We start from the raw sequence: 23426 nt of genomic DNA, 5'->3' as shown, positions 1-23426 counted from the left end.
AACATTCAGAAGAGTTTATTTCTGCAGGAATGTCATAAGAACAGCTATTCAACTAGAATAATGAGAAGGCTGTCATCTCCAGTATTTTTACTTATTAATATATATATACAAAGTATGGTCCATGATACAGAAGGATACATAAAATTCTAAACACATCAATTGCATTCAAATATATAAAAAAAAAAGACATGAGGCTTTGTGTAGGATAATCACTGACATAAATCAGGGTTCTCTTTATTAGCATGATGTCTGATATAGAGAAACATTGGCCATGTTACTTTTGCTGGTGGAGTTACGTAAGCAGAAAGTACACTGACCCGCAATAAAAAACGAAACACAAATGGAACACATCAAAACATCCACTGGTTACAAATCACTTCAGTGCCGCAGACACCACATTATGGCAGTTACTGTCAAGTTTATTGTCCTTCCAACACAAATAGACTGTTATTTAGAAGGATGGTTGCTTGGGCAGTTGCATACCTTATACATTTTAAACTTTGAGGATACAAACTCCTATTCCCAGTTCCAACTTTTCCAAAAACTATTTTGAACCGTTCTTTTGTGTATATATATTTAAATTAATATTGATACCAGCGTGTACATTCAATAGGCCAAAAGACACGCAGAAAATTGTAAATTAGCACAACAAGTGTATGCTATGTCACCAACTCACATCTGAGCTGAGACTACATAAAAGACAAACCATGATAATTTAATTTTATAAAATATGATACATACATGAAATACAGGGCACTTAAATATCTGTGTCAAGAGAAAAAACATTTAATTCCATTAATGCTGTGCTTATACATTTCTCAGCAATATTCAAAGTCCTTGTGCTTAACACCGTTCTCCTCTGTATAGAACTCATTGCTTTATTTCAATACTGCCAATTAACTGATATTACAACAGATCACATATTTCACGGACACATTAACATTATAACAGTTACTGATGAGAAAATATAAGTCACTTCTCATTAGTTCACAGTGTGAGAAATGGGCTATGTTCAGTCATTAAAGAGGTTCTTGGTTATTTAAGCCAATTGCAGGAGAGTTTGAGAGCGGCTGCACTGTTGTGGTAGGTTGAATGAAAAGTGACACATCACATGATGAGAGAAGGAGCTATACACATAATCATTGCTTCATGGGTATCGTCTCAGAGACCTTCGCCTTCTGTTGTAGAAATGCCTGAGCCCATGTTGTCTTGAAAAATTCATCATGTAATTTTGTTTGCGTGTGCTAAATAAAGAAATGACAAAAGGAACAATTAACATTTGTCTGTCAACGCAGAGATCAAGCACTGACAACAAAATGTAATCGCTTAAAAATGATAGAACAAGTTATATTTACACTGAAGTTCTAGATATCAACTGCTAAGCAAGAGTCACCATTAGTAGATACACATCATACATGAAATACCATCCTTGGAATCAAAGAAATCAGCTGGCACAATAAAAAAACCAGTACAAGAGAGAAACCCTAAGCACATGAATGTGTAACCAGTTCAGTCATTTTCAAGCAAACCGCCATAACATGTGTCTGTGTCCAAATTGAGATCATAATCCCCTGAATACAGTGGAAACTTCTGAGAAGGGAATGTGGAAGCAAAAGTGGGAAGTTGGGGTGGAAAACATAAAGAAGGAAGAGGAAATAGAAAGGGAAAAGAGCGAGGGCAGAAAAGGAAAAGCAATTGAAACTGCTTTACTAATGGGCTTATTTATCAAAAATGTAATTTGTGAGGTTTTAGAGTTTTTTTCTTCTTTGAATAAACTCACAATTAAAAAAACTGAAATGTTTGCTTGTTTATTAAAAAACCCAAATAGAAAAAAACGATTAAATACAATCATGGAAAAAAGCTTGAATACCTTGGATTTGTGAGTTTACAAGCTCAAAAAACATTGACAATCTCGATTTGAACAAATGGCTTAAATTTAGCCTAGGACAACTGCCATTGATGTCTACACTGCAAGCTTTTAGATGCCAAAGTTTTACATATGAATTGTTTGTGCTTAATAAATACCAAATATTTGTTTTTGTGCAAAACAAAAAATATCATGGCAAAAATTTGAATTCGATGGTTGACAAATCCCCCCCTAAATGTGCAGTTGGTATAAGTATGTGGCACCAAGATTCCTTACTTGCTGTTCTGTTACTAGCCATTAAACCTGCTAAATTATATACATAATATTCACATGGAAGACAAAAAAATAGCAAAGGAACAAATGTGTTTTGAATAGTAAAAGGATGATATTGCTTTCTTTGGTAAGGGTTGTTACTTATCTTTATAAACAGTCCTCTACAAAATGGAAATATGCAGGAAGGAACTAAGAGAGGTTGAATCCACTTTGTATGGAAGATTAACACAAGTTTACTGTATCATAGACAGATATGCAAATATAGCTTACTATGCTTTTTTTTGTTAGATCATGTTCTCTAACCTGCTGCTGCTGCAGATGTAAAGGATTCATAAATGTCACACTTACCTTACACTAATGCCGAACCAATGAGAGCAAATAATGAAATACAATATAGGTTAGAATATTGCTTTGTACGCATGCAGCACTGTGATTACTCATAAAAGACGGATGAGGTTTATACGAGGCAATATACGATCTTTCATCTCTTATGAAAACAGAAATTGGAGAAATTACTTTAGAGATTTATGCAACAGTACCTCTGCAACTGATGCCATGCAAGATTTGCTCGCAGCAGAACAAATACGGAATGAAAGAGACCTGAACATCAAATGAAATATGGAAATGGAACAGATGTCTGCCAGTGAGGCTGGGGGTCTCTCGCATTGTTTATGGCAATATTTTATACAGAAGGACTTTAGGCACACTCTAGACAAACAACCATGTCTAAACAGTTGGGGGTTTTGCAAATTAAAGCAGTAAATTATTAGAACTGTCTGAATTCCCTTTAGTGGCATACGCCGTAGAATTTGTCAAATAATATATATAAAGCCACACAAGTTTATTTATAAACTGTCAGATTCAAATCCATAAAAGTTTCCTCTTAGTCTACAACATCTTGCTTCAGTAATGGCTTCCAGATGCGCATGCAAACATTGCGTGATTTTGTTGTGCAGCAGACAAAGGAGTGTAAAGGGAAGCTAAGGAAAGAGATGCAAATGATACTGTACAGACAGGCAGTTCCAGCAATTTACAAGTGCGTATGGACAAATAGTGAGAGCATCTAAAAGGACCTTATATGCGCCTCTCATGAAGAATCTGGCCTCTGCCCAGAAGATTGTGCTTGGATGTATAAAATGGAGTAAACTAGTGTTAGCCTAATAACTGAACAATTTAACAATGTCACAATTTTCCTTGATAAACAAGGCAGGAGAAGGGTTGATACAGGGTTCTGAGGCTAATGGGACACAGGCTCAAGCTTGGTGGTGGCACCATTCACATGGAAAGAAACTGCCTGAAATTATCCATATAATATTTATATTTAGGCTGAATAATTTCAACTTTCAGTGCACCACTGATTCAAAGTCACCTGCCAATGCAACCATACAATGGCTGATAAACAAAATTTCAGTGTTGATCTGTGTTCTGGAATGACCTAATAATAATTTGTCTAAAAATGTAATGGGTGAATACTTTTGATATACACTATCACAGCCTATCACAGTGTCAGTATGAACCCTGGCAAGCTCTAATCACCTCAGGATAAGGTTACATAGTCTCCCATTTAGAAAACAGGAAAAGCTTCAATTTAAAGGGGTTGTTCACCTTCCAAATACTTTTTTGAGCTGAGTTGTCTTCAGATTGTTCACCAGTAATAAAGACTTTTTTCAATTACTTAAATTTTTTATTGTTAACCGTTTTCCCAAAATTTAAGTTTAAACTTTAATGTTCATGTCTCTAGCACAGAGGTGCCCAGGACGTCAATCGCGGTCTACCAGTAGATCGCGGCAATGTTCCTGGTAGACCACAACCTGCCTGGACCAGAAAGCAAAGAGGGGATGTGGAGTGGCATAACTAAGGCCATGCGGAGGGCACCAAGTATGGAAGGGCTCTGCTGCCGCTCCCGTTGATGGTGAAGGCCCGTGCGTTCCGCTGTGGAACGCATGGTCCCTTAATAAAGATGGCCATCTCAGCAGATAGGAGCAGACACTGTGTGGCGTGGCGTTTTCCTCCTGCCCAGAGAGGGTTCCGGGCACCCCCCAGCCCTCTCCCAGCCGGACTGTAGCTGGACAGAAAGTCTCCAGGAGAAGCAGCAGAGGGGCTCCCTCCTCCCAATGCCCCAGCCGGGGCACAGGGAGCCTGGAGGAGGAGGCGTGTGTCGGAGCAAGAGAGACAGGCAGTGGGGCTTGCAGGGGATATGGATCTGGGCAGAGCAGCCCTAGTGCCCGCTGCAGCACAGTGAGCGCCTCCCGGATACAGTCTGCCCCCCTCCCCTGGGCCCCAGCACAAAGCCATGAAAGGGTGCGGATAATGGAGGGGGCATGGATTCCAAGGTGTATGCCTTTTTGCACACAGGTAAGACGGCTGGGGCAGTACGGGTACCAAGGGGGGCAATACTGGGGAACATGATGCCATCCTGGGGTGGGAGAATATTCTGGGGGCAGATGTGCCATTTAGAGCAATACTGGGGGCAGATGTGACATGGGGGTGGAGGGTTGAGAACAGGTTTGACATTGGGAGGAAAGCAGGGGCAGGTCTGACACTGATAGATATGTTATTGGGGAAAATATTGGGGCAAATATGTCTTTGGGGGAAATGCTGTGGCCAGATGCGTTAATTGGAAAAATATTGGGGAGCAGATGTAATTGGGAAAATACTGGGGGACAGATGTATCACTGGAGAGTGCAGATTTGTCATTGTGGGAAATTACGGGGGACATATGAGACACAGGGGAAAATACAGGGGACAGATGAAACATTGAAGTATTGGTTAATATTGGATTAAAGTTTTGTTCAACAGGTGTGGTATTTGGGGGTGTGGCCAAAAGTGGGCGTGGCTTCAAACAAATTTTGACTCTTTGCTCAGGCCCCACCAAGGCCTTAAAACGGCCCTGGCTCAAGGTCTGGAGTAGGTGGTGCATGAAAGCAGAAAAGTACGGTGGCCCCCCGGGACAAATCAGCAATGTCTCTGCCTATATCTCTCTCCCTGAGACACTTCTGCTGCCAGTCTTGCTCAGTCCAAATCTGCTCCCTGAGCCGAATTTATAGGTGCAGAGCTGGCTATATATAGCCATCCCACTATTTTTATCAAGGTAGATCTCCTGGTGTTGAGAGTAGATCCCAGGGTAACAAAATCAGGGCACCCCTGCTCTAGCGTTTCAGTCTGGCAACTCAGTTATCTGGGAGCATCTGAACTGTTACAATTTGCTACATTTAGTTGATACATTTCTCAGTAGTATCTGTGGAATATTAGCAACTATTGTATCAATTCTAATGAATCAATTTTAATGAAATTCAGGGATTCTGCTCAACTGGGCCAAAGATAACAACTGTATCAACTAAATGTATCAATTTAGAACAGACGGCGGCCCCCCTCCCTCCCAGACCTGCTTTAGAAGGTGAAAAATGAAATTTAACACATCAATATTAGAAAAATAGTCACATATAGAACATAGAAAGTAATTGGAAAAAGTCTTTATTTCTGATAAACTATCTGAAACCAACTGAACTGAAAAAAGTGTTTAAAGGTGAACAACCACTTTAAAAAACTAGTAGTCAATTCCCATATAGAATGTGCCTTTGATCTAACATGAATAATAGACACATTTTGTTTGAATGATCCCTGTGTTTAGGAAACTGCACTAATGTTTAAAAGCACACCCTTTAAAAAAGACTAGTATAGCCACTTTTGTTAACATGGTCCTATACTTTACTGATCATCAAATGTTCCCTCTGGGTTTGTTAACTCAAATTAATTTTTACTTTCTACTTTCACCCATGTTCCTCTGCAAGGGTCACATCTGAGACATATCAGGTGGATTGAATTTGCTGCACTGCCATGGATATAAAGTATTAAAGGGATATGGAGAATGCACTCAATGAGTATGGGATGGGGGGGGGGCAAACCTGCTTGCACTAAAATAAGATTATGATCTCAAAGTATACATATTATTATGCTCTAAATTTGTCTTATGCTATGAATTGTGTTCTTGCTATGATGTTCTGATATGCATGAAAGGTGAATAGTTTGTAAAAATAAGTCTAGACTGAGTGATGGGAATTGAATTCTTACAACAGAGGGTATGATGTGCAGCAGATACTCACAGTACAACTTCCACATGATCCAAAGCCCATTGATCATGACCTATTCCATTGTGACGTGGCTGCCACCAGCGGAGCAAAACTCCTTTCATTCTTGCCTCTCTGTAATACAGCACAAAAAAACGACATGACATAAACAATGCAATACAGAATATGCTTATAAATTGAAACCTTGTCTTCAAAAACCAAAATATAATTGATTAAATCAAAATATGACATTCTACAAATCATATTAAACCTAAAGTTGTTTCATCCGCAAATGTCCTAACCCTAATACTGATTGATTTTAGTCATAGCTTGAAAGAAAAAAATATTCCATGTACAAAATTGTACTGCACTGTACATTTTGTGTTACCTGATGTTTGTAATGCTGTACATTCACTTATCCATCATATGTTCTCAAATCCTTTAATGAAAACACCCTTGCTTTGCCATTAACACAAACCAGCATCTATAAATATATGATGTATATTGTATATTTCTTATAATACTGCATAATGACAAATTCATTGACATTATGGGGTTATTTATTCATTTCGAGTGTTCAAGTTGATTTTTATTTTTTATCAAAACTCCCATTTTTGGGTTTAGAAAAAACTTGAGCTTTTCAAGATTTATTATACCCCAACCCTGAAAATAGCGCAAATGTGAAAATTGACCATCTAAAACTTGTCAAAGTTATGTAGGAGTCAATAGCAGAGGTCCCTTGAACCATTTGAAGATGTTAATAGCCTGCAAGTTTTTTCAGAGGCTTTTGCCCGAAAATTCGAATAATTCGATTTTTTTCCAGCAGAGAACTTGATTAATTCAAATTTTCAGATTTCACAACTCGAAAGGTGGCCATAGACACACAGATCCTATCATACGAATCGAGGATTCGTGCGATTTTTGGATTGTGTGTGGCGTGTGCCCCGACCGATCCCGCCGGAGCCCATGGTACATCGTAATCGGATAGTTCGGCCATACGGCCGAACAATCAGATTACCCCCGATATAGCCATGCTCGTTAATGGCATAACGGGGAAAGATCCGCTTGTTTGGCGATGTTGCCAAACGAGTGGATCTTTGCGTCTATGGCCACCTTAACTCGCTGAATCGAGATTTTCCTATTCGAGTTTATTCTTAAATAAGAAACTATTCAAATTCATTCAAGGTGTAAAAAACTCTAACATTTAACCCCCTTACTCTCACTGAATTTATAGGATACTTACCAGTCCTGAGACACTCAGTAATGTGTATCAGGACTGGTAATTGTGTGGGAGACTCAGACAGAGCTGGAAGATGGCAGAAACTGGTGAACCCAATAGCCTAACATTTTTATCAAATAAGTGGAGTGATAAATACCTAGAAGATAAATAGCAACAATAATGAAAACATGTCCAACAGACTAACCACAATATTTTACAATTCCCATTTAGGGCTTTCAGTTCACCCTCATACATATAAGGACAACAAACTCTATAAAATGTGATGTCTTCACTATAAAAGGGATTCTACAAAAAGCTACTTAAAGGGGTGGTTCACCTTTCAGTTAACTTTTAGTATGCTATTGGATGGCTAGTTCTAAGCAACTTTTGAATTGCCCTTCAACTTTTGAATTATTTGCCTTCTTCTGACTCTTCCCAGCTGTCAAATGGGGGTACTACAACTAAAACCAAATGCTCCACAAGGCTGCAATTTTATTGTTATTGCTACTTTGTAATACTGAACTTTCTATTGAGGCCCTCTCTTATTCATATCCCAGGCTCTTTTTCAAATCAATGCATGGTTGCTAGGGAAATTTGGACCCTAATAGCCGTATTAAAGACTAATAAGACAAACATATTAAAGACTAATTAGACAGGCATATGAAATATTTACTGGGAAAGAGTTTATTATAACAAATATTATTATATTTGCACAGTTTATACAAATCTTTATAGCAAATATATATGGTGGGTTTTATTCCATTTTAATTATGTTGGGGGCAGTATGGTGGCTCAGTGGGTAGTTCTCCTGCCTTGCAGCTCTGGGAGTTTGAATCTGGCTCAGAATTTTCTCCTCATGTTTGCCTGGGTCTCCTCCCATTTTTTTCAGAACATTAGGGCTCTGATTTGGATCAGTATTCAGTTGTATTTGTGAAGGATTCAGTATTTAGCTAAATGTCAAATTATGGGGTGCATGCTAAACGTAGACATGATGAACTATTTCTTAAAAACAATTTGTGTGTTTCAGAGCAGTAGTTTAGCTATTCCCCACTATGAGCTGATGGAAGCGCAGTAAGCTCAGATACTTACAGTGGAATGTTATAGGAGACCCTCTGGGCTTGAATAAAGTCTTTTGGCTGGTGTTGTGCAATAACTTGCCATGTTATTCCATTATTAACACTGTATTGTAGCATCACTGCCTTATCTACAGTGTTAGTGTCACTGAGATTGGAATTACAGCTGTCTGTCTGTGCAATACTTCCGATTTGAAGGACGAACATTATTTTGCTTTGAATAGAAAAATGAAGAATATCAAGTTACAATCATTTTGCCATTGATTTTATCATATATTCATGTTCACATTTTGTAAATTATATTGCATAGCCATGCAGTTGTTTCTTTTGTGCTTGGGTGGTCTGACCTTCGAAGTGAAGCAAGTATATTAAACAAGTCAAAGCCCAGACACGTGAACTGCATTAACTGTATATAACGTGAACAGCATATTCCTCCTGAACCATACAAACATTAAAGCATTACATCTGAGAAGCATCAATGTACTTTGCTTTTAATGTTGCATTTTTATACATGCAAATTGTGTTTAGAGCATCAGTAAAGTAAATATATGGTAGGTTTATTTATATCCACACACACAGACATTGCAAGTATTACCTGGCTCTAGTTAGATCTAATGGCTTGGTGATGGCTTGTCTTATCTGGCAGCCATTGAAATATAAGGAGTCTCCATGTGCGTATGGAGAAAGCTGGCCACATCCATTCCCAATTACACCACCTTGGATGTTTTCCCAGTTTATTTCTGTTACTTTTTCAGATTCAAAATTATCCTTTATGTAGCTTGGGAGGTCATGGTTAAACAAGGAGCAGTCATCACCTAAAACAAGATTATTAATATTAATCCAGTTAAGGAGTTAGATAGTACAATAAGCACAGCCACTGATGAAATAAAATAATAATCCTGGAAATAATTAAAGGGGTGGTTCGCCTTAAAGATAACTTATAGTATGTTATAGAATGGCTAATTCTAAGCAACTTTTCAGTTGGTCTTATTTATTTTTTATTTGCCTTCCTCTTCTGACTCTTCCCAGCTTTTAAATGGGGTCACTGACTCCATCTACAAACAAATGTTCTGTAAGGCTACAAATGTATTGTTATTGCTACTTTTTATTATTCGTATTTCTATGCAGGCCCTGTCCTATTCATATTCCAGTCTCTTATTCAAATTAATGCATGGTTGCTAATGTAATTTGGACCCTAGCAACCAAATTGCTAAAATTGCAAGCTAGAGAGGTGCTAAATAACTCAAAACCCACAAGTAATAAAAAATGAAAACCAATTGATATTGGTCTCAGAATATCACTCTTCACACCCTACTAAAAGTTAATTTAAAAGCGAACAATCCGTGTACCAGGTTAACCCAAACAGGTAGAGGGGTATAGCTTGGTTGTTATTAAAACAAAAGCAGAATTGTAAGCTTTAAGGATCCAGAGGCTACTAAAGTTATGACAGCCTCTAAACAAAAGTTAACCAGGCTGCACATGTAGCAGCAAAGAAGGTAACAATATAAAAATGACAGAAATAAATGTCAATAACATGTACAGTTTCTAGACTAATACAACACTGCACTAAAAAGAGTAAATTGTACCTTGATATCCCTCATCACATAGACAAATAGCTCCAGTTGTACAGTATCCATGGCCACTGCACAGCTTGGGACACGCTTCTCCAATATACACATGGTCAACTGCCCAGCTTTGCTTTTCTGTGTCGTCACCTTTTTGAATCCAGTGGAATTGGGTGGCACTGTGGGAAAAGGCCACATTATTTCATGTTATTGCATTCTCACTTTAATGGCTCACAGACTGTAGAATATTGCAATACATTTGTACAGATTTATGAGAGTCATGAAGAAAATGAGAGACAATTCAGTTGAACTGAAGAAGCCACTCGGATAAGTGGTGAAAAATTTTCAAGAAAAATGTCGCCTTTGATTTAATTCCTAAAAACAGCATTTACGCTTACACAGGTTCCAACAAGGATCGTGACCAAAAAATGTTATGTCCACAATGGCCTGTTACTGTACCCCATCCTAGGTACCACAACTTAATAACCTTGAATTCAGACACTTGATATGAGCAGTTTTGCTTGAAATATGTAACGTTGAAATAAACTTATTTGCAGCACAGCTTGAAATCGAGCTTAAACCAACATTTATTTCTGGATTTTAAACTCTAATACATAGTGAGTAGATCAGTTAAGTCTTTACATTTTTTTCTATTCTTCTGTTGAAGAGCCCTGTAAAACTAGTGCCAACTATTTATGAAGATAATAGCAGGGCTAACAAATGAAAAGTTGCAGCTATGTACAATGATCATGACTATTTATTATGATTTTTATTATACTATTATTTATAATATTTATAGGATTTACAGATACTCTACATGTTCTTATGGATCTTTGTCAAAAATGCTGCCAACATTATATTGGTAGATTACAATCATTACTACATACTGTTAACCTTTGGACATGTACTACAAATGTATCACTGAAGGTACCTGTCCATGTATTCCTGTCCAATGTAGGAAAGTGTTTGTAGGGCAAAGACAACCCCCACTAAAGAGTGATAGAAAAAAAGTGCACCTCCCCACAGATTAGTGCAGTATGTCACATGGACAGAAAGTTAAAGCATAACTTTCACTTTTTTACAATAACATTGTTTAAAAAACTTTACTCTGGGTCTAATACACATAGCAGGTGAGTGGTGACTGACACTGCTTGTAGTATACTACTTAAAAAATGTCTCTGCATCTGTTAATTTTGCCAACAAAACTAAGGCAGGATGCAAACAGAAAAATGCCCAGGCCATATGCTAGGCTAACTGAATCCGACTATACTTCTATTGAGCCCAGTGTGCTTATTAACCACCCACCATCCCTCTTGTTTTGTTTATACCTTGTAACGAAACATTTTGTATTGCACTGCAACATACCTTGATGAAACATAATCTGGTAGTTGCAGGGTCACACGTTTCCATACAGAGCTATTAACAGAATTATAAATGGAGGCTTCATGGAACAAAAATGGAGAACAGCCAACACTGTTTGAGGATGAAGGAAGGCACTGAGTCTGTACCAACTGCCATGAATCAGTTCTATTACAGAAAAGAAAAAGGTAAAAAAAGTAAAGAAATAAACAAGCCAAGTGACTTTTATTTTCCCACCCTCATCATATCATCACAGAATATATCAATACAAGAGGATATCATTGGTATCCACTGGCATAGAACACCATGCACTATCCCTGGACAGCTGTTAGTTACTGTACATGTTTAATACTGAGCTGAAAAAAGGACAGATGTACAAACTAACATAATAAATACTGTATTTAAACTGTATTACCTGGCATCCTTTGTATATTCGAGCATAACTGAATGAAGATCTACACATGAGCTTACATCACAGCCAACCACAATCTGAAACACACATACAAGAATGATGTAAAATCAATGTATAATCCTGTGTAAAAGACCATTTTATACATTTTATAAGTACTGTACATTGCAATAGGTGTTTTGTGAGAATAATGGAAATCATGCTCATAGTTTACATGCCATTTATAAATCACAGTACATGTACTTAGTGATTAGTACAATAAAAATCAATCTCCTTCCATATTACAGCTTTCACTTCACTCATGCCAGGGTGGGAGCATTACCATTCTTCAGTAGGCTGGAGTAATGTATACATTTGTACTGTAGCCTATGGAAGCCTATGGGAGGATTGTAGTGGCAACTGCCCAGCAAGACTTAAGGAAACAGTAGCAGATTCTGCAACTCCCTCTCTTAATCAAGTCTTCAGGTAGTTCTGGGTTGGGCTGGCTTGGGGCCACTTTTGTACAAAACAAAATTCAAGGCCATTCTTCCCTATTAATACTGACACATTTTTATAGCTTTTCATAGGAACTTTAAAGCTTGATAGGAAAGTCAGTCAGTCATAGTAAGTCAGCTTTTAAAAATGGCAAAATTGCTTAGAATGACATTTTCTTTCAAAATGCAGAGAATACAACTTTTATTTCTTCTTCACTTTGTGCAACATGTTAGTTTACCTTGAATTGTATCATATATCCTGGCTGTATGATCAGTTCCCTTGAAGAAAGTATATTGTGTGTCTTGTCTTTTTTCTTGTTAGGCCAGTACAGGTGGAATGATGGGTTGCTACAAAAGCCAGCAGTTCTCACAGCATTGGGATAAAAACTCCAGTGTTCATCATGGGAAGTACCTTCTGGTAACAAGCAAAATTTATAAAGCTCAGTAAATCGTGACATGAAATGTTCAAAGCACCAGCACTACCTTTAGTCTGATAGTGCTGCAAATAAGGCAGGCAGTAGGCAGTGCTATGTTGGTGTTCCCAGTTATGAATCCTAACTTGCATGTTAAGGAGCACCATAGAATGCAGGGTGCTGGGGAGCCCTGTACTTAACCACATTCGGTTTTATTTCCCTGGCCTGTGCTCAGGGGGACAAATTAGCACAGCACTCCTGGCTTTTTTACCTTTTCCACACATCCCGCACCAGACTTGTGCAGTAGAATAACATTTCTGATTGCTATACTGCACATGTGCAAGTCTCGTCTCCATTAGGGATGTCTGGAGAAGGAAAGCAAGTTGGTGGTACAGAAGTGAGGTACTTTTCCCCTTGGCTGGTGCATTTTTTTCTCCAACACAATTTAAATTTTAGAAGTGGTTTCCAAACTATGGGACTGGCACCACTGTGGGAATAAATTAGAGTGCAATTTGAGAATAATCCCTATTTGCTTTTCTAGATACTCCTGAAAGTTTAATACGCAGGTCAAATTATGTTGTTCTATATATTGTTAGAGCTATGGTTGAATAGCTGAGCAAAGTTTACATATGTTTGTAACCTTTTTATGAGCTAAGAAGACTTCATTAAGTGCACAGTCACTCTTGGCATACGGTCTGCTTCTCTCGCCTGCACTTTGAAGGCTGGTGGAGAGAAGTGGATCTGCTTCTCTTGGCAGCTCCATGTTGCTCCAAGGGCAGGCACAGTGTTGGCCTAAAATAAGCTACATGAAATAGAGATCGGCCCCAAAAACGCGAAAGCTTGCATTTTTGGGCCAATCTCCATTCCATTAAGTTGTATAGGCCAATGTTGTGCCTGTCAGTGGAGCTACATGAAGCTTAAAATGCAGGCAGAAAAAAGAAAATCATACATCAAGTGTTTTCATGAACCTGAAAGGAAAAAGGCCAATAACCACTGTGTTATAGTGTGAACTAAAAAGCAATGTGTTATAATCTTTGACATTTGATCTCATAAGAAACTGTAAACAACTGTGACATGGCACATCTGACATTTCCATATGGCTCTTACAAACAAGCTGCTGGAGGACCAAAGTTTAGCTATTTTTGCCAAGAGCTCTGCTGGACTATTTATATTACTGATTGTATCAATCCACTAGTACAACATACCCCCGGGTGGCACAATAAAGTTTTATAATTAATATTGTACGTTAACAATAGAAAACACAGAAAAACTAAACAGCAATATATCCTACCATCATCAAATGTGTCTACAAGCTGGCTGGGGTTTATCTCTGCCCCTCCAATTAGTATGTTGTCAAGTGCCCACTGCGAACGCTCCTGTCCTAATACTACAAGCCCATTGCTGATAGTGAAAGGCTGCCACCAACGCAAGCGAGTGGTGTTTGTTTGGGCATTCTCTGGGAGGAGTATGTAGTCATAGCGCACCACCATGTATTTCTGGTAATCCATTTCATGCAGCAATGTCCAAGTAATTCCTGAGTTAAGATAGAAAAAATATTAAATTAAAACTTCAGCTTCCACCAAAGGCATTCATTCAATCTATTTCATAAAAATATTTTACCTTTAGTTCTAGGAGACCCACAAGTTGCTGTGTTTTCTATTTCTGTTGCATGTGTTCTTTAAGGTGACACTGACACTTAAAAACTACGATTCAAAATCGTAATGTACATTAAAAGTTATAGATAGGTCTGCATTTGTAACTTTTTGTTACTTGAAAGTTCCTAAACTTGACTGTTTTGCCAAGCTGACTATACCTTCTCAATCGATCAGTTTCTAATGCTAACGGAATACTGCTGCACAAATATGGCAGCCCCCTCATAAAGGAACATGGAGGATAAGATCAGGTAATGTAAAAGCATCAGGCAAATACCTTTATGCAAAATTATAAATAGCCTGCAAAGGCAATTGCCATTGACTTCTACATGACCTTGACAGGTTTGAGATGCCATATTTTTGGATTTGGGTTTTTAGCAACTTTGGGGTATAATAAATCTCTAAAAAAAAATGTTTATTTTTCCATGAAAAATTTGAGTTTTCACCTAAAAACTTTGATCAGAAAAAATAGAGGTTTAATAAAGGGGCCCCCGTGTCTCTTTAATAAGGTTATTCATAAACTATAAATTTAACATTGGACAGCTTCCAAGGTTATGTTAAAGTCAACAGAAACACACCATTACCATAAAAACATGAATATATCTGCAGCCATATACAAACACAAATGGATAAATTCCTTAATTATAATGAAATAATCAGACCTACCACCATCAGTGGAGTAATCTAGAAGCACGCCTTCCTTTCTACATACTGGTTTCCGGCAAGATGTCATATTTTCACTGCCAATTCTTGCCCAGTACTGCACAAACCTAAACGACCAAAAGAGATCTGTTATTATACAGCAAAAATGTCTTACTAATAAAAACAAGAGATGTTGAGTAGATTGTTATGTAGGTTTGAACTTTTACAATACAAGACCTAACTTTATAGTTTATTACCCTCTTGTTTTATATATAAACATGCCAATGCTTATAAGAACAATATATCTTAATATAATGTTAAGAAGTAGAACATAAGGTCTTTATATAGATAGTGTAGTGTAACAGAGGTGTGACATACTTTGCCCCCCTTAGATCCAAGTCTTGAGTGATGGTTTGTCTTACTGCAGAAGCACCAAAGTACAGAGCCATGTCTTCTGCCAGGACCCCACAATCTGTGCAAGCCTTTCCTCCATCAATGGACAGCCAGAAATCAGATCTTATTTCCTCAGTATCAAAACGCTCCTTCAGAAATGTCTGCAAATTGTGCACAATCAGCAAATATATGCATGAAAAACACAATATAGTAAGTGGAGGCACTAACTGATATAACCGGAAAGTACAGAGGAATGGTTTAACCTTACCTGACATAAATGACACAGAAAACATGTACACTGGATGAACATGGTTCACAATCTTTATCAGCATAGAAGTCTATTATATATGTATTTACAGTATATAGTGGTATTTACATTTGTTTGACAAATCCTATGGGGCTATATTAATAAATGTGCAAACAAATATACTTTTCTGTCCCAATATTTACATGCCCTTGTCATTAAACATGTTAAATTATATATCAAAACAGCCAGCACAAGTCTAGTAAATTTGCCAAACTAATTTTACCAACTATGATGGTTTCTAGGTAAGTTTTCTAGACTACCACCAGTTTCTTACCATGCACATCAGTGCACTTCATCAAGTTTCCAGCAATGCTTGATTTTGGCATAAATTCCAGCATAAATCTTTACAAGAATCTTTTTTTTTTTTTGCTGATGTCTGCCTCAAGCTTTGGGTATATGTCTGTGTGGAATGCAGAATTACTTGTGAATGTCTCTAGTAAATATAGAAAGCATTCAAATATCATGATATATATATATTTGATAGAACCACTGACAATAACATTAAAAAACATATGCAAAAACATAGTGGAGGAGAACGGGAGTGCGGCAGGTCAATTTTGTTTTTGCATTTGTGTACTCATGCAGCATTTTATACAAACCTTGAGATTGTGCGACAGGTAACAGTTTGGACCAGAGTATCCTGGGTCACAGATACACTGCTCTCTCAAGCAATCTCCATGGCCATTACAACTGTCCAGACATCCAGGTCCAATGTAGAAGTTATCGATGGCCCACTGCATATCTGAATACTTCTGGTAAAATCTAAATCTGACAGGACTACAATATAGGGATGGAATTACAAAGTGAGAACGTAACAGTGAAAATAGTATGTGAACAGAATTGAATGAAGTCAGTACTCCATAGCCTTGTTTCCATCTAGTATTTCTAGGACTAAACTTCTGTGTAGTGAACAGGCCTTCCCCAGCAATCTGTAGGTTCTTGCAAATACCAGAGAGGCTGCTTAAAGATCCCATAGTCATTATTTATTGAGTTTGTGGGAGCTGTTTGGGTACCTGTGTACTGGAAATGCTAGGGCCTATTTTTAATCACAGTCTAGACTTGGACAAGGTAGAACTAGGATTCATGGCATTTCTATCAAGTACACTTACAAACAAAATAATATTTTATCATTAACAAATATGGACAAAAACGTTATTTTAGGTACACGGAAAGGGAGTCCAAATCAGAACACAAACAAGCGCCTTAGCTGGGTATTATTACTTACTTGCCAATGAGACTGTCAGGCAATGTGTATGTCACACGTTTCCATCCCTTAGAAGGGAAAAATACTGATGGCTGGGAAACACTACCAGAGCATTTTGGTTCTGCTGGCAAACACTGGGGCACTAAGTAAGTCCAGCTTACACCAAAATCAGTGGAATATTGCAAATGAACTTGGTTTTGTACATTCTTCTCTGAGCTGCGACAGCCAACGGCAATCTGTACATTAAAAAAAAACATTATAATTATTGGATTTATTACTTACCATATGTAAAACATTATAAAAAAAATATAAAATTACTCATGGTGCTTTTCTAAGCACTTTTGCAGTTTTCATTAATTGCTTAGTTTAAGTTTCCGAGCTATTTAACAAATACAATGAATTTTATAAGAACAGTGTCACTTCCTGTTACAAAATAATTCAGAAACCTCCGATGACATGTCCTGTCTTTCCTCAGCAAAGTAACATCAAAACACTTGTCTGTTTCTTTCTAATGTACAGTTGCAGGAACTGGCCAGCATGTGGGGATGTTACAAAAGGTATTATATTACCAGTTAATACGAAAGTTAAGTAGCTCTGCAACTAAAAATGAATTGCACCCTGAGCAATTTTTCATTTATTTTCTTTCAAGGTTTACTTGTAACACCAGTAAAAATATATATTTTGATACATATAAGTTTTTATCTGTCAAACCAGCACTTACAAATACTATAATATAATAATAAACTATTTCTTATCTACAAATGCTCTTTTAATATGAGGCATGTTCTTCTCTCTGGTTAAGCATTAACCCATTCTATTCTACAGAGCTTATCTGTTATTTGCTAGGTAAACAGGTGCCCTGTTACCATCTTTCAGATTGATGGCTGCCAACATGGCTACACAGCAGTCTATTTGTATAAACACTACTTGATTCTCTGAACACAGTTTGTATCAGAAAGGACAGCAGTACATTATATTTAAATGCATAGGAGTTTATTTCTTTGAAGGTGCTCCATCAACAGACATATTAGTTAACATTGGAGACAAACATCACCAGTGATGTTGGCCATAGCAACCAATCAGCAATTACATTTGAACTGTCACCTACAAGTTTGAAAACAAAAGCAAAGATCTGATGTTTGTCTCCAGTGCTAACATATATGCCCTCAAATGTGAAAACACTGATGCTACTGTCCTTTAAGAAATCAAATGTAATTGTTACAGAAAGCGGAAGACTCTTGTGAAAGAGAGACTGTGTGCACAGAATAGATACACAGACCAACCAAAAAATACCCAATAGCCCGAAGTTGTGCTGTGTGTGCTCAGGTTAAGCTTTACTTTCTAAGTGAAACCAGAGATTTCAGTTGCAGCACAGGAAGGGAACACTCATGGTGATGAGATCAAATGGGAACCAGTGAAGAAGTGAGGGAGTCATTTGGGGTGACAATTCTACCTCATGTGACAATGGCTTGGATTGCCCATGTACACAGGACAGGCTAACTGGTTCCCTTTGAAGGCAGGTGTCCTATAGCATTATATAAAACAGTATCAACTACATCAAACATAGGCTAAAGAAAGCAGATTACTGTCACTATATACTGTAGCTTACTTTGGAAGTCATTTTCACCAAAACAGGAACACGATTTTGTGTTATAGTTGTATTTTATCAGACACGAGGCAAAAATCAAACAGGGTGGACCACACATAAAATAATATCTTTAAAATTAATGTTTACTGTCTTCCACTCTCCTATTACTGTAATAATAACAGCAGCCTACAGTAACAGACCGCATAATATATCCTAATTATAAGTGTCCTTGAATGTGAATACATTAGATTTACCAAAATTCTCTGCATGAAGTATACATAAAGGCTTCACCTTAAACTGCATAATCCATCCTTCTGCTGGAGTAAGGTCGTGGGTAACTGTGTATACTTCTCTGCCATCATGACTCCCACAAATCATAACACCATCAGGTGAATCACAGAATCGCTCAATACTGCAGTCATCATGGAAGAGCCAATGCTCATTAACTGAAAGGCAAGGCAAATGCTGATGTACTCTTGTCTGGTTTAACAGCACATAAATGTTAACATTTCTAATGGTGAGATTTTTTCATTATTTTAAATATAAATGCCTGTATATAGCTAAGTTAAGATGTCAAGGGACACTTCAGAATAAAATTTTCCAAACTCCATCCAATGGAGCTGACAGGTCAGGCAATCTGCCATTGTTAATACATACTAGCTCCTCTAGGCTACATACTGGGTAATGTCTCTTCCTCAGGCTTTTTGGCTGTGGTACTACAGTTCTTTCCTCTATAATTTCTGAAATGCTGGAGGGACTCGTTTGATATAATTACCATAAACGTTTTGGTTGAACTTCCATGAAATTCATAATCAATTATTTTCTGAGGAGACTGGTAAACACGAGGGCTAATTTACATCTGCAAGTGCAATTGTGTTGCTCGCAATTTCTCCACAATCATTTGCACCTAAAACCAAGCAAATCATCCCCCTTGTGACTGCAATGAAGATGGAATTCTGGCAAAAATGCTGCATTGTGGGGAAAAAACATGGCAAATGTGCTCAAAATTGCACTTTGCTCACTGGTCTTGCGGATGTAAATGAGCCCAAGGGTTATACCATTTCAGATCACAGTAATATGGTATAGCCACCTAAAGGTGAAAAGGTAATATGTATCATGGGCTGTTGACAAATTGCTGACTGTGCTTTCTTCACTCTGCAGTAAGATGCAATTGGCTCCTGCTGAAGAGAAGAAAGAGTTCAACCAGGACTATTTGATGCCAGGTACTGCTGTCAGACGTAGCTGGGCATATGACATGACCAAAACTAATCAGTCAAATAATAATGCTGGTCTCTTTCTTATTTCTTATTACTTATTTGGGTTGAACGGACTGAGGGATGTGCCTCACGGGTCAGGGATCCTTTAGAATGTTTGGCCCCTAGTCTATATGTGCACTTGTGAATGCACGATGGTGAATACACTGCCCATCTATTTATATCTCGCAATCTCCTGTAGCTGCTATTTAGCTCACTGTCTCCCTCCCTCATTTCATTTCATTTCTTTTCTTCTTTTCTTCTTCTTCCTTTCTTCTTCTCCTCTCTCCTTATCTCACCTCTTTTCTTATCTCCTTCTCACGCTGCTCTCTATATGACCTTTCGCCTTTCCCCGGATGCCTCTTTGCATCCTCTTTGTTTTCCCAGGGGTTTAACTAAAAATCTCCCGATGCGTTGCCAATTGCATTATTTGTTTACTGTGCTGACTATGCTACTTTGTATGGCTTTGTATTGGACTAATAAATAAATCTTTTAAAAAAAAAATAATAATGCTGGTCAACCACTGATACCCACAAGCACATATAATAGGTCACTGGTCATTCATGCTAGAATAGGACTTTGATGCTTATCTGATGTTTCTCTGTAGGGATGCACTGAAAACACTATTTTAGGATTTGTCTGAATCTTGAAATCCTTTGTGAAAAATTCGGCTGAATACCGAACTGAATCCGAACCCTAATTTGCATAAGTAAATAAGGAAACAAGTGGAAAGACAGTCTAAACATTTTTTGACTTCCTTGCTTGTGTTAGAAAAGTCACGTGATTTTTTGGATTCGGTTTCCGTTCGCCAGGCACTTTGATTCAGCCGAATCTGAATCCTGCTGAAAAAGGCCTATCTTGGCCAAATTACGAACCGAATCCTTGATTCGCTGCACCCCTATTTCTCTGTACATTTTTTATTGGATATCAAGAAATCGTCCTTTCTGTTGCCAGCTTTAGTCCTGTGAGAAGATCACGAAAGAAACAGTTTTGGACATTGTACCTGTGGTTTTGTCTTCACCAAACACTTCAAAAGCTATTCTTCCGGTGGGGCCTGAATCAGCAGGTGTGCGTTCATGCTGTGGGAGTGGTGCACTGCTGAATGTATCTAACATCACTGTGCTCTGGTCTGCAGAGCCAGAAATCAGTACATTGTCAATTGCCCAATCATTTTGGTCCAGCCCATCATGTTTTGGTTGCCACCAGCGGAAACGGGTTCCCACTGTCTTGGCACTAGCAGGCAAAAGAATATTCACAAAACTGCAGAGAGAGAGAGAGAGAGAGAGAGAGAGAGAGAGAGAGAGAGAGAGAGAGAGAGAGAGAAAGATATATTAAAAAGGTTTCAGTTAGGCCAATTGAGCACCAGGCTGGTTTTCCCACTGTTTAGAAATGCAGTCAGGAGAAATAAAGACTATCCAAGCCGCCCATATGCTCCTTGATACAAGTGCACTGACAGTCAATGGATTGGCCTGTGTAGATGCACCTGGAGGAGATTGAGGCATGCATTTGTGCACCAAAATCTGTTCTGTATGTGTGCGCAACACCATGTCAAGTCAGTGCACATGCAGGAAGTTTCTCTGCAGGTTGAGAAACCACCTGGTATAATATTGGCCTTTAAAGTATACATGTAAATAATGTCAGATCAATTTCAATTTATATAGAAATGCATATTGGCCAATTCCAGTAGGCTGGTAAAAAACAAGAAAGTGGCAGCATAAATAAACACAGAGCATTTAACTTGCTCTTAACTGTTGGTTTCAGAACAATTATCCACGCTAGGCTCACATTCCCAAAGCAGCTCCAACAGAAGGCACTTTACTAGACCCAAAAATGAAAATAATCAAGCAGAGAACTGCATAAAATAGAGGAAAAGCTAGAGAATTTAATTCAGTATTTTCAGTACCATTTAAGCAAGGTACTAAACACAGGAATGCCATTAAACATTTTCTTTGTTATAATACAAGACAGACACAGCGAATAACACAGGGAACACATACTAAATACTCAAGCTTATAAGCGAGTAGCTGCATAAGGTTAGAATACATTTTCTGATTTCTACCAACTCCATTTTTAATAACTTGCAACAAATCTCTTTTATTTTATGTGTTTAAGTAGAATGCAAATGTTTAAAACCAACTTCCAACTGTTATTCAGACTGGATATAACGGAAGGCCAGATTTTCGCTGATTTCAATGCAGACAAATTGAAAACATTTATTATAAATCATATATTCTGGCAAGTGCCTCACCTTTCAAGCTAGTGGGCATCCAAGGGAATGCCCATGTACAGATTGCACTGTATTTACAGGAGAGGTGCAGGCATTTGTGCTTCATTCTGGAGTACATAGAACATAGTCCTGCACTTCATAAATTTGTCCTATATCTTTTTTCATTAGACTAAATATTATTTTTGGATTTTCATCTGCTTCAATAGTACTACTAATTACAAATAGTCGTGTTTTTGTAGGTCCCAAGGCACCTATCAGCTATTTCTCTATGAACAACAGTTAGACTGGAATATATACAGTGACAATTTGCGTACTGTCGTTCACAGCAAAAAAAGAAATACCTTACAGACTCCAGCAAATCATTGAACAAACGGAACAAAGAAACTAGTTTAAAACATACAGGGATTAAGTATCCATCTATAATTATAGTTTAATCCCTTTTATACAGTTTTATCCCTAGATTTTGGCATGAATTTTATTTTCTAAACTAATCTATTCAATTCTATTTTATTTCATGTCACCAATGATTACAAATATTAATTGCTAGGGTGCGTTAGAGGAGGTGTAATCTATAGTAACATTAAGGCCACATGGGAAATAAAGCAAAAATCAAATCCTCCTATTTATGAGAAAAAAAGCACCTAGGGGTCTCTATCAATCAGTATTGAAAAGCTGGGACTATTAATGTACCCACAGCTCCCATTTGAAAGTCATTTCCTCCATCATTCATTAAGGTCTCTGCTGTCCACCATATATTTCATCTCACTAAATGACAGACAGGCCTCCTGCCTAATGGTTTTTCCCATTCTTCAACATTGATCTGCTAAATCCCCCTCTGGAAAGGCCATTCATCTTTTGGTCTACACCAGCTCTGAGCTGCTCCCTGGTGCCACGCATATGGTCTATACATTCTCTATCATTCTAGTGCTGTAGTTCCATAAGGACACTTTTGAGACTGTTACCAAATGTGATTAAAGTGCTTAGATAAAAAGTGGAAGTGGGACAATGTTATTGTTTCTAAGGATATCTTCCCTAGATAGCTTTAAAGAATCTCCTATATTGCGTATTAAACGACTGCGCTTTTCAGTAGAAGTTTACATTGCCAGCCTCAAATAATGAAATAATAATAATGAATATGAAAGCATTTGCTCAACTATACCACATAAAGGTAGAATGTGCAATGAAAGAATGTTCTGTACATACGATTATATACTCTCCAATGCTTTAACGATCATAAGGAAAAATTAAAAAACAAAACTAACCACACTTGCAAAAAAGGCCAAACTTTCATTTGAAGGTGTATAGGATAGAAGAGCAAAGGGAGATTACTGATATTATAAAACATGAATAAATAGGGCTCTGTCTTTACTACGCTTTTACAAAGATTAAAAAGTGGTATTTCCACTAAATATGTCAATACAAATGTGCATTTCTGCTTTTAT

The 23426-nt window shown here is 37.7% G+C and overlaps 1 protein-coding gene across 3 annotated transcripts in view; it reads right to left on the bottom strand.

Annotated features, from left to right (window-relative positions):
• reln.L (reelin L homeolog) overlaps positions 1-23426 on the bottom strand; it is a 206685-nt gene continuing 183259 nt past the window's right edge. Inside the window, exons 50-65 of one of the 3 annotated variants that reach the window (XM_018252669.2) lie at positions 20761-21017; positions 18796-18950; positions 16938-17152; positions 16312-16489; positions 15391-15566; positions 15037-15140; positions 14010-14252; positions 12545-12720; positions 11839-11912; positions 11430-11591; positions 10086-10243; positions 9095-9314; positions 8516-8713; positions 6244-6342; positions 2489-2494; positions 1-1244 (exon numbers count right to left, since the gene is read on the bottom strand). In XM_018252669.2, coding sequence (XP_018108158.1) covers positions 1148-1244; positions 2489-2494; positions 6244-6342; positions 8516-8713; positions 9095-9314; positions 10086-10243; positions 11430-11591; positions 11839-11912; positions 12545-12720; positions 14010-14252; positions 15037-15140; positions 15391-15566; positions 16312-16489; positions 16938-17152; positions 18796-18950; positions 20761-21017 — 2518 coding nt within the window. In that variant the 3' untranslated portion in view covers positions 1-1147. The remainder of the gene's footprint in view (positions 1245-2488; positions 2495-6243; positions 6343-8515; positions 8714-9094; positions 9315-10085; positions 10244-11429; positions 11592-11838; positions 11913-12544; positions 12721-14009; positions 14253-15036; positions 15141-15390; positions 15567-16311; positions 16490-16937; positions 17153-18795; positions 18951-20760; positions 21018-23426) is intronic. The other 2 variants (XM_018252670.2, XM_018252671.2) reach the window with 2 other exon arrangements.

Source organism: Xenopus laevis, chromosome 3L (assembly GCF_017654675.1).
Source record: "Xenopus laevis strain J_2021 chromosome 3L, Xenopus_laevis_v10.1, whole genome shotgun sequence".
NCBI lineage: Eukaryota > Metazoa > Chordata > Amphibia > Anura > Pipidae > Xenopus > Xenopus laevis.
This window is presented reverse-complemented; position numbering and strand designations above follow the sequence as displayed.